The sequence below is a fragment of the Endocarpon pusillum genome, assembly GCF_000464535.1.
Source record: "Endocarpon pusillum Z07020 unplaced genomic scaffold C682903, whole genome shotgun sequence".
NCBI lineage: Eukaryota > Fungi > Ascomycota > Eurotiomycetes > Verrucariales > Verrucariaceae > Endocarpon > Endocarpon pusillum.
This window is the reverse complement of record NW_006913468.1, coordinates 147,797-162,930: the sequence shown is the minus strand read 5'-3', so window position 1 is coordinate 162,930 and position 15,134 is coordinate 147,797. Positions and strand designations below refer to the sequence as shown.

General features: G+C 51.1%; 6 protein-coding genes across 6 annotated transcripts; 3 read left to right on the top strand and 3 right to left on the bottom strand.

The window, feature by feature from the left end:
* Positions 1–396: 396 nt before the first annotated feature.
* EPUS_02637 (uncharacterized protein) lies at positions 397–1,329 on the bottom strand (the record flags this gene model as incomplete). The annotated part of the gene is made up of 1 exon (XM_007787560.1): positions 397–1,329. One exon carries the CDS (start codon positions 1,327–1,329, stop codon positions 397–399), a length of 933 nt encoding a protein of 310 aa, XP_007785750.1.
* Positions 1,330–1,872: 543 nt separating this feature from the next.
* On the top strand, positions 1,873–3,367 carry EPUS_02636 (uncharacterized protein; the record flags this gene model as incomplete). The annotated part of the gene is made up of 2 exons (XM_007787559.1): positions 1,873–1,944; positions 3,050–3,367. The coding sequence occupies 2 exons, from the start codon at positions 1,873–1,875 to the stop codon at positions 3,365–3,367; spliced, it is 390 nt and encodes a 129-aa protein (XP_007785749.1).
* Positions 3,368–4,002: 635 nt separating this feature from the next.
* EPUS_02635 (1,3-beta-glucanosyltransferase gel1) lies at positions 4,003–5,401 on the bottom strand (the record flags this gene model as incomplete). Its single annotated transcript, XM_007787558.1, has 2 exons — positions 4,003–5,231; positions 5,281–5,401. The coding sequence occupies 2 exons, from the start codon at positions 5,399–5,401 to the stop codon at positions 4,003–4,005; spliced, it is 1,350 nt and encodes a 449-aa protein (XP_007785748.1).
* Positions 5,402–8,285: 2,884 nt separating this feature from the next.
* EPUS_02634 (uncharacterized protein) lies at positions 8,286–10,557 on the top strand (the record flags this gene model as incomplete). Its single annotated transcript, XM_007787557.1, has 3 exons — positions 8,286–8,752; positions 8,812–8,844; positions 9,324–10,557. The coding sequence occupies 3 exons, from the start codon at positions 8,286–8,288 to the stop codon at positions 10,555–10,557; spliced, it is 1,734 nt and encodes a 577-aa protein (XP_007785747.1).
* Positions 10,558–12,688: 2,131 nt separating this feature from the next.
* On the top strand, positions 12,689–14,598 carry EPUS_02633 (uncharacterized protein; the record flags this gene model as incomplete). Its single annotated transcript, XM_007787556.1, has 2 exons — positions 12,689–13,162; positions 13,237–14,598. 2 exons carry the CDS (start codon positions 12,689–12,691, stop codon positions 14,596–14,598), a joined length of 1,836 nt encoding a protein of 611 aa, XP_007785746.1.
* Positions 14,599–14,932: 334 nt separating this feature from the next.
* On the bottom strand, positions 14,933–15,085 carry EPUS_02632 (uncharacterized protein; the record flags this gene model as incomplete). Its single annotated transcript, XM_007787555.1, has 1 exon — positions 14,933–15,085. One exon carries the CDS (start codon positions 15,083–15,085, stop codon positions 14,933–14,935), a length of 153 nt encoding a protein of 50 aa, XP_007785745.1.
* Positions 15,086–15,134: the final 49 nt, after the last annotated feature.

Sequence of the window (15,134 nt, the reverse complement as noted above, 5' to 3'; positions counted from 1 at the left end):
TCAAGTACCATGCCCGCCTGATTAAGCACTGGATTGCGACTGAGTGACTATCTACAACGTGTCGCTGCGTATAGGAAGCGAAGCTAAGCTGGACTGAGCTGGGCTGAGCTGAGCTGGAATCAACTGTTTGCACTGGACACGAAAGAGAGAGGAAAGGAAAAAAGAGAAAACCAATGGGAAGGGGGGGAATAAGACGCCGAGCTATGCATGCCTGATTTTTCTTTTCAAGGAGAGACCATTGGTGGGAGATTCATCCCCATCCATCCATTACTCATCCACTATCACATCCACCCATCCATTCAATCATCTCATCCCAGTTTCATATTCACAAATGTAAGATCTTGATATGCAAAAAATCACCCCATCTCCGATTCCCAGCTCACATAGCCAAAGCTATCACCACCGCGCCGCCAACCACAGCCACGACCTCCTTCCATACGCCTCTGGTCGCGCTTGCCACGCCCTCTTGTAAACTGGGATTGCTGCCTCCACCGGTACCGGTCGCGGCTGGTGCGCCCCCAAACCGCCGCCTGTGACGGGCGCATCGACCACCGTTACTGAGGTTTGTGTGCTGAGACGCCCGTCCGGCAGTGTGAAGGTGGATAGAACCGTCGAGCTAGACGGGGAGAAGGAGACGAGTTCTGAGGATGCTTCAACGGTCACTAGGCCACCTGCCACGGTACCGCTACTGCTGCCGCTGTTGCCGCTGTTGCCACTGCTTCCGGCTGCGGCGGAAACGGAAAACACGACTCGGCCGTCGGTGGTTGCGATGGGGGTTGCAGAGGGTGGGGTCGAAACGGGCACGGCTTGCGTGGTTGGGGCGCGCGTTGCGGTAGTGCGGGAGGAGACAGGGAGGATGACGCCGTCGGATGTCTGGGGGGGAGGGGCGGGGGATTGGGTTTCTTCTGTTGCGGATGGGGAGGATGGGGAATCTGAAGATGGAGATGGCGAGTCTGACTGGGAAGTTGGCGAGTCTGACTCGGTTGGTGAAGCGGTAGAAGGCTCTGGACTGCTGGGAGCGGTGGTGGTGTTGTTGTTGCTTTGGCGTTTGGCGATGTGGAGGAGTGAGGTGGCCAGGGGCGGGGTTTTGCGGTCGTGGGAGAAGACGCCGTCTTTGAACTTGGAGGACCAGAGGTGGAGAGCGGAGTGGATAGAGGATTCGTCTACCTCGGCGAGGAGGGCCTGGAATTCTTCTAGCCTAGCTGGGCCATGTGTTGGTGCTGCTTCTTGTTCGTGCCGCTGCTGCTGCTGCTGCTGGTCTGGACGGGTTGGGGATGAGAGAGCAGAGAGGAATAGGGTGCTGAGCACCAATGTTTGCGGCAGGAACATCATACTTCTGTGATGAAGACAGCAATCAACGAAGGTCGGTGAGGTCGAGAGATTTGTTCTCGGTTGTACAGCTTAGCCGGGGCGCGGGGAATGGATAATGGAGCGTATATATTTTGGGTGGAGCTATCGGTCAACTGTTCGGTGCGACATGAGCACGGAAGTCAGCATAATGTAAATAGCAGAACACGACAGGATCAGTCGGATGTAAGTTTTTTCAGTGTTGCGGGAGGGGCGCCAACCACAATTGGGGGAACACGAAGAATGGTGGCGAGGCTGGAGCTTGAAGAATGGAACACTGGCCTGACCAGATTTAGACAGCATAGACACCAGCTGCAGGTGTAAGCCGCAACAGGGTACAGCTATTTTTAGCTCGGACGGATGCACATGGGGTGGCTGCAGATACAGAGACCGTATACGGAGTACTCCGTACAGGCTGGCATAAACGAGTGAAGAGTGCTCAGTGCTCAATGGAGAGCAACGAGTGTGAAAGGAGGGAATATTACCTATATTAGATGTGAGCGTGCGGGAGAGAACTCCGTCATCATGCTTGGAGAAGAAAAGCTTGACGATATGAAACTGGAGGCCAATGCAGGTGGTGATGGACGATCTCAGCCCGTATGTAGCAAGTAAGTCAGTCGGAGAATGCAGGGTGTTTGCCCTGTTTAGTGGTCAATTCTCGAGATGAAAACAACATTCTCCATCCCATCGTCATTCTGTGGGTCACTTTTTGGGTTTGGGCCATCATCAGCTTGGCTTTGCGCCTGCTTCTTTTTTCTACTAAGTACTAGTAACTGGTACTACTAGTGACGCCACTTGGCCTTCTTTTCTCAGGCACTGCCTACTCTACGGAGTACTCCGTACATAGTACCTTGATCCACTGATCAGGTGAGGTACCGACGCGCCGGCCAGGCGGTCTACAATGGGCCAAATATGGTAGCTTGTGCTTCCACCAGCCCCCAGCCACATCCCAAGAGGTACGAGCAGGTTAGTTAGTACGTATGGCTGGGGCCTTCGGGCCTTTGGGCCAGGCTTGTAGCCAGCTTGGGCATAGCTGCAACTGGTCCTCGTGACTTCATCCCCAACGCTCACAACTGCCGCCTTAACCGAGCTCACTCAAGATCGACAGGCCCAAGATCTTCCTTCCTGCTATCCTCCATTTTGGTTTTCATCCCCGCTTCCCCTCGTCCCAGCCAACCATTCTAAGAATGGGGAACATCTCGTCCAGGCACAAATTCGGTACCATCGCACCAGAAACTCAGCGACCAATTCGGTCATTCTAGTTGTATTCAACCATGAGTTCTATCTGGGCTGCCAGCAGCGTACTTCTTGTCAGATCGGTCTGATCAGTGTGCATCCAGTAAGAAGAATAATGTGACTTGCTGTTGGAGCAGCCAGGTGCTGTTCATCAATTCCACCCGCTCAGCACGTGATCTCGTGTCGACCACTCTACACGCCCTCTGACAACGTGTCTGTATGTCGGACGATCTGCTTTCCAATGTCTCATTTCATTCTTTGAAGTTATCATCCATAACAACTTACCCTATCCTTCCTCGCATACTACAAGATCAAACTCCAGAAAAGCCATCAACAGAAAAATGACAGTCACAGAATTTCAAGAAGTACATCCTCAATTTTCACGATCCTTTCCTTTCCTTCATATCTCCTCCGATCATCCCCTACATTCGCTTCATTCCCCCTAAAAGCTAACCTTCCCCAAAAGCGCGTCTACACCCTGCTCAGCCAGATCCCCGCCGGCCGGATAACGTCGTATGCCAGCCTGGCGCGCGCCCTCCAGACCTCGCCGCGCGCCATCGGTGGCGCCTTACGCAACAACCCTTTCGCACCCGAGGTCCCCTGCCACCGTGTCATCGCCGCCAACGGCTTCGTCGGCGGGTTCATGGGCGACTGGGAGAAGGCGCCCAGCGGCATCAATCAGGGTAAGAAGTTGGAGCTGTTGAGGGGGGAAGGGGTGGAGTTTAATGTGGAGGGGAGGTTGGTGGATAGGCGGAAGTGGTGGGATGGACCTTGGAAAGTGTAGGGAGAGGGGGGGGAGGCAGGCGAGTTGTGCATATATAGCTCGGTATATTGCTCCTATGAGTCTTGCATGACGCATGTGGACGCCGCGCCCCAATCTTACCATGATATAGATATATACAAGATCAGTCATTCACAACTTAATTATCAGACTCGGGTCAAGCTTCCATGGGTAGCGCACAACGCACACAAGACAAGTACTTTCAGGTGAGCCGCAGCCCCAGCCGCAGATCGGAGACCAGAGACACTCAATGGAGCTAGCATAGACGGTGTTTCCCGTGAGTCTGAAGTGGGTGCATTTATCCCAGAGTCGTAATTCTCTTGAAATGCGTCTTCTGTGATTTTTCGGCTACAGCGTTGAATGGTAAAAGCCGGAGTTGGAAACCTCTATTCAAGTATTGGGTGCATCATGTATTAAAATGTTCTCGCGTGCCATCAATTCTTCTCGTCACCAGCATGTGATTGACAGACACCAGCCAACGATTGCGCAACTAGCTCTCAACCGAGCGGAGAAACGAAGTGCTTCTAAAGTCACTATGCACATTGAATCAAGAACCAGAAAACCACACGCTTGCTTGATGAAGGATCCCCCAGTTTACACTGTACAATTACCCTGACCAGGCTCAAACCACCGTCCCTTTACAGTAGAGTAGCACCAAAGAAGGTGGACAGCAACATCGCGGACATACAGATGATGGGAGTCCAGGAGAATTCTGGAACAACAAGGCCGCCGGCAGCGCCCGAGGCACTACTTGAAGCGGTAGAAGTCACCTGTCCGCTTCCCTGTGTAGCAGTGCCGGAAGATCGGGTCCCAGAGTTTTGCGAGCCCGGACCGGTCAAGCCAGGACCTGTTCCAGCTCCTTCAGTCATGTACTTCATGGCGGGCTCGGGAATGGCAGGGAGTGCATCATTTGCCACGTCCCAATTTGGAGAGTCCCTCTCAGGGCAGCCGGAAGCGCCACCAGTAGCGTTATAGCCTCCATCGTCTGGGGGGTTTGGGGCACCAGAAAGAGCTTCGGAGAGAGCTGCAAAGTCACCATTCTCAGTTACCGAGGTGCCGTCGATGGTCACCAGCCCATAGCCTGAACCCTCCTCGGAGTACTCGTAGACAAGGCCGCCAGAGTAAACACCTGTCATCTGGGTTGAGTAGAGAGTAGAAACTTCGTCGAATTGTCGTTCACCCTCAATGCAGCCATATTCAGACAAGAAAAGTGGGAGACCATAACCGGTGAAGTTTCTGACCTTGACGTCCCACCCAGACTGTTGGAAAGAGGATGGATCGCACCATGAATAGTCGTTGAAGGCGAAGAAGTCGGAACGCTCGTCATCCGTACCACAATTCATATATTGAGCCATCTGAAGTCTGTTGGTGTCTACATCTGCAGCAGAATAGCCAACGGGAATCTTGCGATAGCCACGGGAACCAATGTATTGACGAAGATCACGGGTGACCGCCTTGACGTAGGGTGCTGCAGCAGAAGTGGGGCCATCATTGATCACCTCATTGCCGGAGAAGAAGGCAAGGGTGTTTGTGTATTTGGCAAAGGCATCTACCGTGGCAAAAATGCTTTGCAAATACACGTCGTTGTACGAGATTTCAGGGTCGGCTCGGTTGATGGAGTACTTGGGTGTGTTAACGTCCAAGACCAAGTAGATTCCAGCATTGGCCAGCTCGGTCATGCACTCATCATGATCAGCGGTATTGTCGACTGTGTAAACGCGGATTGTATTGAGCCCAAGCTTCTGGAAGTTGGCAATATCTCGCCTGCAGATTTCGATATCGGCAATGGGATCGACGAGGTTTGAAGAACCACCAGGTTGGTAATCAACACCTCTAACATAGAAGCGATTATCTCCAGCGAAAAAGGCTAACTTTGGTTAGCAAATGTGCCTTCAAAGCTCATGTTGTGGGCTCACCATTGCCCCTAACTTCAATGGCAGGGAGACTGCTCTGACGTGGTTGAAGCGGAGCGATGCCGGCCAACGCAGAGCTGGCACCAGCAACCACTGCGGCGGCAGATAGGAGTATAGTCTTCATTATGAAAGATGTTCGATGAGTGATAAAGAAAAGGGCAGGCAAAACAATCCGGCGACTGAGAATTGATTGAATTTGATTGGAGAGCGACAAACTTAAGCTAATTGAAGTGGTTGAAAAGGAATTACAATGTCTTTATTTATTTTTCAAGAACAACACGAACGAGTGACGGTTGTCGTTGTCGCTTGTAACGAGTGAAAGCAGTGGATGGGAGAAAAAGCAGAAAGTGCTTAGGGAAAGACGGAAGGAGTACGCAAGGAAAGGAGAAGCAGAACAGTGGGAGCATGATTCAATTGCTGGCTCGGCTGCAGACGCACGTAGTGGAGCCCGCTACGCGAGAAATGGGGAGGTTGAGGCTTGACCTCAACCATTTGACCGACCTGTCATCGATTACCCAATGCGAATTTCCGCCACTCGCTCCCTGCAAAATGTGGTTTAAGGAACTTAGCAAATCAATGGACAATGATCGACAACGGAAAAGCATATAGGCTTCTCACAGGCTTGGGTTGAAGATGGATCCCTGCTATATACTTAACTACATGAAGCTAGCTCTAAACATTTAATGTGCTAGAAATTCATCAAGCCAGGGCAGGGGACCTCCTCAGGAGATGCTCAGCGAGTGACAAGCGAGTAGATTGCTGAGAAAAATTTAATATCGTTCTTCCAAAATCATTGGTATCCCTAATGCCTGAACCCTGTAACCGCAACCATGGGTTGCGCGAACAGTTTGATTGAAACCGCGCATCGTTGTTTCAAACGAATGCTGATCGCTTGCCTGCATCTTCCGACTGTGTCTTACGTAGTACATCGGCTGATCGCCTGTCATGAAAGTAAATCACTTTCATGGATAAACCATATCACATTTGCCGACAGCGCTTAAGCGAAGGATTTAGCGCCCTTGTATCATGCGATATTTGATGGGTCTATTTTGTATGCAGTAAGATGGTAGAAAGATTTCAGCAGTTTGTTTTGAATATCGTGCTATCGTGACTTTTTGTCCCCGTTTTTGGCATCTGGGTGTGACGCAATGGCTCCATGTTCCGCGCCAACACTCATATCTATCCTTCTTCCTTTTAAGAAAATTGGGCCAAGCAATGTCTTCCCTGCCGCCCATCCTCCATAGCAGCCTACCAATACTGTAATCGGCCATGCTTGCCAGTCTCTGTCCCAGTCTAATGCAATTGGAATGGCCCCCAGCCAACCTCCGACGAAACACCCAACACTACCTCCCCAAACCCCGGGTTCGTCGAAGGGTAACCACGCCGCAATGATATCGCGCCATGCTGGTCCCGAAACGCCATGCGAGTAGAAGAGGGGCATACAGGTGAGAAGTGAGATGTGTAAGGACAACACGGCTGTGTTGAGGATGAGAGCTATCGGATATAGAGGGGCGCCAAGGACATGTGCGAGCACTGTCAGCGGGATCGGAGGCAGCAACATAGCTAGGGCAAGAGCAATGATGGTAGGCTGATGCGAGCGACTTCATTAGTAATTGGGACTGGGAATCCGAAGAGTTGAAATCAAGTACCATGGCCTTCCCCTTCCACCCTCCTGATGCAGCGCCACTTCTTCCTAGACCTGCAGGCCGTTTTCGCATGCTGCCAACCCCACTGCCCTTATTCAACTTCCCTGACCCACTGCCAGCTGCCTCGTTGCCGCTGCTGTGTGTGGTGGTATTGGCCCATGTTCCGGTAGGCGGTAGGCATGCGACACAATATGCAGATTGCAAGGGAATGAGCAGACACAGGTCGCAGAGCATGATCCGGTAGGGATCAGCAACTAGAGCTCGGAACTGGAGCAGGAAGAGCACTGCGACTGCCACAGTGTGTAATGTCGAGTAATCACGTACATGCTTGACCGAAACGAAGGGAATGGCATTGGTTGTGGGCGTAAGCAGCCGGGGACCTTTGCGTTCCGATGCAGGAGGAAGAATAGAAGAGAGTGAGCTCCGTGACATCTCCTGACAAGGGCGTATTCGCTGGCAGTCGATGCTGCTGTGCACGGTGAGAGAGGTCAGCTCCTTGCGGCTTTCGAAGGGTGTTCACCTATGTCTTTGACATTGTACCTGAGGAAGAATCCTCTCCGTACTCCAGGGGCAATTACTGGTGCGTTGCGAAAGTGTTGCGAATCCTTGGCATAGTATCGAAAATTGCTGACGCCCGCGTCGTCGAACAGAAACAGCCCATAGGGACTCCATAAATAGACTGGTTAAATATTTTCTATATCAAATGTTACTGAGCTCTGTCTGATTTTTCTGATATATAAAAAACAGTAATATCGACTCTAATTGATAAAGTTGATTCTTTACATAACTAGTAAATTTTACTTTCTTCGATAGAATCCTATATAATCAAAAATCTATATCAAAAGGTCCAGACAAAGTGCAGCATTGTTTCAATGTAGAATTTATTCAATCTCAATATGTAGAAGGCTTGTCAGGACTGTTTCTGTTTGAGAGCGCGGCGCGCGCCAGTAACTCTGCACAACCGCCAAATTTTCGCAAGACTTTCGCAATCATGCACAGTACAACAAAGCTTCTTCAGTGTCAAATATCCGGCCGTGACGGGTCTGGCACACCCTCATTCTGAATCGACTTTTGGATGTCTCTCTACTCTATGAAGCAGATCCGATCGCTGGCTTGTCCCAGAAGCTATATGGTCATGTTATGAACACAATAGGCTGCTGTCAGGAACCTAACGTGTCATTAGAGGCTAAACTTGTGAAGAGCTGGTGGAGACAATTATTCGGACCCGGGGGATAAATCCAAAATGGGTGCAGAACGTGTATGAATGCTGAAATTGAAACAACGAGAGTGCACAATCCGCTTCCATCATAAGCTCTAGTTAACTCATCTATCTTTGAACCTGCTCCTGTTCTCTATTGGACTATGCCTATTAAACCAGCGAAGCTCTCTCCAGCTGCCTTTGCGCAAGCTCAGCTATCCCTACTTAACACAGAGCAGTCAGCAGAGGTTGCCGAAACAACGCTTCTGCTGTCCGAGGCCTCACCAACTGCTCTTGCTCGAGCTGGCTTAGCCATTCTAAATCTCAATCCTGTGTCACAGCGGACTGGTCTGGGTGGAAAGACGATACTTGAGCTTGGTCTTGACCCTGCTGTCGCCTCGGCGGAGAGAGGCGGGTCAGATCTTCCGGAACATGGTATCCGCACCGGAGATATAGTGAGACTGGGCGAGCAGCCGGGTGGTGGGGCGAAAAAGAAGGAGAAAGCTGAGATGAAAGGCAACGGAGTCGAAGGCGTGGTTACGAGGGTCGGCGAGAGAGCTGTGTGGGTCGCACTGGGCAAGGGCTCAGGCGGCGACGAGGATGTTGATATCCCGAGCGGAAAGCTATGGCTGTAGGTCTAGGCACACGGGACCCACCGGGTCTTTGGAATGCTGATATGGATGTACACAGAGTCAAGGTGGCCAACGATGTTACTTACAAGAGGTGAGTGGAAGGCCCTGCCATGCCTCATCGGCACAAGTATTGAATCTTTGCCTCTGAAGGATGAACCAAGTCATGACCAAGATCTCTAAGATGACCGAATCTGAGTATACGCCATTGATGCGAGTGCTGTTTGGAGTATCTGCTCCAGTATCACCGAACCCATCCACTCTCCAGGATGTACAGTTTCTCGACCCTTCGCTTAATGACTCTCAAAAGCATGCAATCAAGTTCGCACTCTCTTCTTCGGAGATCGCTCTGATTCATGGACCGCCTGGAACAGGTAAAACTCACACGCTGATTGAGCTGATACTGCAGATGTTGAAGCAAAACCTTCGAATCCTGGTTTGTGGTCCCTCTAATATATCGGTTGATAATATCGTCGAACGCTTGTCTCCACACAAGGTGACTCTCGTGCGGCTGGGACATCCTGCCAGATTGCTTCCTTCAGTAATGAATCACTCGCTTGAGGTGCTGACAAGGACCTCTGAGGCGGCAGTAATTGTACAAGATGTGAGAAAGGAAATGGACGACAAGCAAGCTAGCATCAAGAAGACCAGAAATGGAAGAGAAAGGAGAGCGATCTATGCCGACCTGAAAGGACTGCGGAAGGAGTATCGAGAGCGAGAAGGAAAATGTGTCAACGACTTGCTGACAGCGAGCAGGGTGGTACTGGCAACTCTGCATGGTGCAGGAGGGTTTCAGCTTCGCACTCAGCAATTTGATGTGGTAGTCATTGATGAGGCCAGTCAAGCGCTGGAGGCACAGTGCTGGATTCCCCTACTGAGCGCTAGGAAAGCGGTGCTAGCAGGAGACCATCTCCAACTTCCACCGACGGTCAAAAGCTTGAACATTAAGACGAAGTCAGTGGCTAAGACTGTAGGAACTGCGCTTGATGAACGGCTGCAAGGACTGGGGTTGAATGACCAGGACAAGGAGACCGCTCGGTCAATGAGACTTGAGACCACAATGTTTGACCGCTTGCTGAGCCTCCACGGACCTTCCATCAAAACACTGCTGACAACACAGTACCGCATGAATGAGAAGATAATGCGGTTCCCATCGAATGAGCTTTACGAAGCAAAGCTTGTGGCTGCTGATAGTGTCAAAGAAAGGTTGTTGAAAGACTTGCCTTACGAGGTTCAGGATACGGAAGATACTAGGGAACCGCTAGTCTTTTATGACACACAAGGCGGAGACTTTCCAGAGAGGATGGAGGACCACCTGGTCGCAGAGAGATCAACCATGCTTGGAGACAGCAAAAGCAACGAGATGGAAGCCGCGGTTGTGCAGATGCATGTCGGCAATTTGATCGATGCGGGCGTCAGAGCAGAAGACATTGCGGTCATTACCCCGTACAATGCTCAGTTGGCCTCTTTGAGCTCGCTATTGAAGGAGCGTTATCCAGGAATTGAGCTCGGGAGCGTTGACGGGTTTCAAGGAAGGGAGAAAGAGGCGGTCATCGTGAGTCTGGTAAGGAGTAATCCCGAAAAAGAAGTCGGTTTCTTGGGAGAAAAGAGAAGATTAAATGGTGAGCATATGGTGTGTGAACATTTTGCTATGATTGACAATCCTTTCAGTGGCAATGACCAGACCAAGAAGACATCTTTGCGTAATCGGAGATTCCGAGACTGTCAGCCGGTAAGTAAAGCCAACATCAGCGTGGATGCCGAAGCTCTGGCTGATCATGGGCTTCGCATGCTCTCGCAGTGGTAGCTCGTTTCTGAAGCGATGGATGAGCTTCTTGGAAGAACATGCCGACCTCAGATATCCTGATACCTCGGACGTGCAACGAATGTGAGCCTTGGGATACGATGATCCGTCATGAAGATCATCCCAAGGATGTTAGACAATCCTTGTCACAGTCAGCAAGCGAGGTGTTGGTGGCTTCCAATCTCTTGTCAGGCCACCGAATGTGGATGCATCCAGCCTGGGTGCCACTGGCGTTATTTCCGAAGACGGCTGCGTCTAACCATAGTCAATTTCCAAATCAAGCACGAGTCTTGACCGGTCTACGCAGTACAATCCATCAAGATCATCCGGTTTGCTGATAAGCGGGTTGATAGAAGCAGATATCAATCCTTTCATAGATCTTAGTCGCGGCTAAGGATGGGGTCGAGACCAGCCTGAGCCGGGTTATCTGGATGATGATAGTGTCATCGTAGGGCTAGCTTCGGGGCCGAAGTGCTTGTTGGGGTTTACCCAAAGACTCTTTTGTCTGGGGGATTGGCAGCCAGTGGCAGATCACCCGTCCCTGAGTTCACTGCAGAGATGCATAAGTTCCCGAGTGATCCTGTAAACAGACTAGAGCATGCCGACTGAGCCGAAGCAGCATCTTCTGACCCTGCTCTGAACCAACCTTAACTTTTGCTTTCAACGAGTTAGAGATATGGGTACGGGAATCTGGTCACCAAATACTGCCAGACCGTGCTAGCCTCAAGCTGTACTACCAATGACAGTCATGACATTCATCCTTCCTATTGAATGCCTTCCTTGATTGGAGTGACAGCTTTGACAGCCAGGAACACAAGGAACAGCGGCAGTCGGACCGTTTGTGTCACCAGCCTTTATGATTTACAAGACGTGTCACAGGCTGCGAAGAAGGTTTCAACATCGACCACGGACATCCAAATCTGTAGGTCAGGGAAATTGGGGGAGAAGAATGGACATTCATCCGAGCACGGTACCGAAGATGCTGCCGCATTGGGGGGCGCATTGGGAGGCGCATTGAGCCTTATGCCACTTCCAGACGCAGCGCCCAGGAGGCCGTTGGATAGTGGCATCGCCAATGCAGGTCGCGGACATCCATATCAAGGATAAGCAGGATGACTCTTGCCGGGCGCAACGGCGAGCGGGGCTGCCTGAACATGCCTATGATCATGCCTATGATCATTGTGGAGAGGAACGGGGCCAGCTGAACATTGTAGGCTGTAACTTCCTGAACAACGCAGAATCAAGACAGCATCAACAACATGTGATAGATCTAAGGGCATTGCTCTGAGGTGAACAGGGCGTGGTGGAGGATGAGTGGTTGGTGGGAAGTAAGCCATTGGGCACTCTCCCGGGCCAAGTGATCCTCCGCCAGCAACTCCTTCACGCTGACTTGTCAGTTCCTGACCACCTCAATGTCAGCTAGTTATGTTAGTCTAATTGGCTCAAATATGCTGATCTCATTCAAGCATCAATACAATCACAACCACCCTCATACTCGAGCATCCGACCCTGCTTCCCCTCTCGGTGCAATTATTGGAGGTCAAGCCTCCAGAGGATTCTGAAACGAGCCAGCCCGTACTGTATGTGCGGGCGGGGCTTCGCAGTAGCCGGCAGCTGCCTCGTATGCATGCTTAAGCAAGGATACTTCAATCGTCCTTGATCAACGGAACACAATCCATTCTCACCCCATTCATTCCCTTGTCTTTTCCTAGGTTTCTCTGTCGGCGTTTTCATTATACTGCTCTCTTTCACATTCTGATATGTTCAGTATGTCTTTCTAGAGTGGGAAGTCTGCGTGTTGGCTCGCAGGTGCAGAGCATGAGCCTTTCCACATAACGCTTTCTGAGAGAAAGAGAGAGAGAAGCGGGTGTATGATATTCAGAGAGGAAGCACGCAAGCCAAGGTAAGCAAGACTACAAGCCTTTGATATCTCACCCCCCCAAATCTCCTTGCTGACTATCTCCAGCAAGGGATGAGCGAGTCCATAACATTCCTCACCACCGCGTCTCCCTTCCTCCAGCTGTGCCAAACTGCCAGCAGAAATTAGATCGTTATGCACTCCTGAACTCTACCGCCCTTAGACTTTCTTTCCGCAACCCAACGGTCCCAAGCTGTACCACCAACACTGTTCGTCATGCACTCGTCAAACCACAGATCACAGGCTTCAATTGCTTCATCTCTGCCCTGGGCTGCAGACACGACTGCCGCCATTCGTCGCGGCAAGATTGAAATCTCCAGCCCAATGCCGCTTCCGCGCAAGATTCCCAATGAGCCAGGTTCACGGTTTGATCACGGTGGGCACACATACCAAACGGCACCGACTTCTCTTGGAAACACAGATACATGGCCTGCAAGAGGTCCTGGGCCAGCATTACCAGACTTCAATCCGCAACATTTGGAGGAGAACCGTGCTTTGGATGGTTCTGGGTCATACAACAATAGCAACAGAACGTCAGCTGCATTGACAAACACGCAACAGTCTATGTCAAGCCTTCCGTCAAGCGGATCCGTGAGAAAGGACGGGGGTATAAGAGCGACTTTCCGCAAGATGTTTGGCAGCAAGCGCAGGAGAGATGCGCTCTTCACAGGCACCAACGATCAGCGAAGTGTAGGTGACACCGATTCCATCCTTCCGTGCACCATCGTGTTCTGTTTGCAATTGAACTAAGCTGACCAATCCAGAACTCCGTTTCTCTTCCCAACAACCCGGTTTCAGCTAATCACCATGCACTGCGGAAACCCTCGCTCCTTTTTGAAGAGCTCATTCGAGGTAGAGCACTGAACTCGCATGCACCAAATATAGTAATCCCAGAACCAACTAGAGCTCTCAAAACTGGCGTTGAGACCTTTCGCCCTCTGATCGATGGGTACAGCCGACGCAACAGCCTTCCTAGCGTTGTGCTCTCATCCCAGGAAGCGCAAAGACTTGGCTTGACCTTGAACCATCAGGGCACTGAATCTGACAACGCTGCCACTCACAGACCTTCCAAGAAGGCGACAAACAGAAGCTTCATTGATAGCGTGAGACGCAGATCGCGCAGTGCTGACGAATTACGAGACATGGCGCGATCACAGAATACTCTCCAAGCACAAGAGCGGCGATTGAGTGACGAGATCAAATATTGGCGGAATAGCGTTATTGAGACTCCAATCCCTCCCTATATTAGCTGTCGACAAGAAGCTAAAAAGGGAGTCGAAAACACTAGGTCAACGTCATCGCACACTCCGACTTCGCCTACGAAGCGCTTCGACTTCAGTGGCTTGATGATTGGCAATGTCGATGCTAGCGTTGAACAAAGGATCACTACCGTCGAGGTGAAACTGGTTGATCTCGAGTGTGCCATAGCTAATCTTCAGGGTCACGAGGTCGCACCAAGAGCGGTATTGGGGAAGCGACCCAGAAGGACACAGGTGTTGCGGGAGCTGTCTCAAGAGGACAAAGCGTCGTCTCGCAGCTCTCCCAACATTATTCCTCAATCCAGTTTCGACTCCTTTTCCACCAGTTCTTCTACCTCGGACGACAGCCAGCGCCAAGCTAACGAGCATCGGAATAGCGTGGCCAACACGCTTCGACCGGGGACAGCTGCACAAGCTGATGATTCTACCGCAGCAGCATCTCATTCTATTCTTTCCAAGCAGAATTCCTCCGAGGACGAATTTGCTAGACTGGTCTCGATACTAAGCCGGGAACAAGAAGCACGCCAGGGGCTGGAGATTCAGGTGAAAGACTTGCAAAAACAGATCAACGAGCTTCGCTATCCAGGAGTACATCGAGGGCCACCCACGCCAGGCCACTTCTCGACACCCACCTCTAATCTGCTTGACTCACCGCCTATTTCTGCGACACGACACACTGTTTTGCCTTTCCGAACTGCAAGTCCGAGATTGACCTTGAGGATGGCTTCGATGCAAAAGGAGAACGAAGGGGATGAGACAGATACCGATGACGGATTTCTGGATGTTTATGAAACACCTACGGAGGCCATAGAGTATGGCTTTGGTATCGATTCCACCCGGACTCCACCTCTGATCGGGGTGGTTTGAGGTGGGATGAGCTATATGACCTGATCTGGCAGTATCTGGCGTTCGCTGATCGAGTCTCATGGAGCTCTTGACCAGATTGACGCCTTCTGCTGTGTGAAATATTTGACACTCCTAACATTCTCGAGCTGGATCTCACCATGCATGCAACGGAGCTAGGGAGCAAAAGTTTTGGGGGCCTCTACCGGCGTTTGTCCATCGATGTGGTTATTGTGGCCCGGAGGAGGAGGAGGAGGAGGGATACTGCGATCGCAGTTTGTGCCAGTGTCCACCACTATGACCGCTGCGTCTTGTTTCCACTCCCCGATGTACCTAGTATTACATATTGTATCATATATCAACGTTCAACTTCTTCCTCTCTCTTGACCTCCTGTATCTCTTCTTCCTTCCCTTCCACCACTTCTTCCTCCATCTCCACCGTCATTTCCTCATCCCCACCTTTCGTTTCCACCTTCACAACACCCCTACTCTTCTTCCTCTTCCTCTTCATCTCCTTCCCCTCCCACCCCCTAACCTCACTCTTACACAACCCCGTCCCC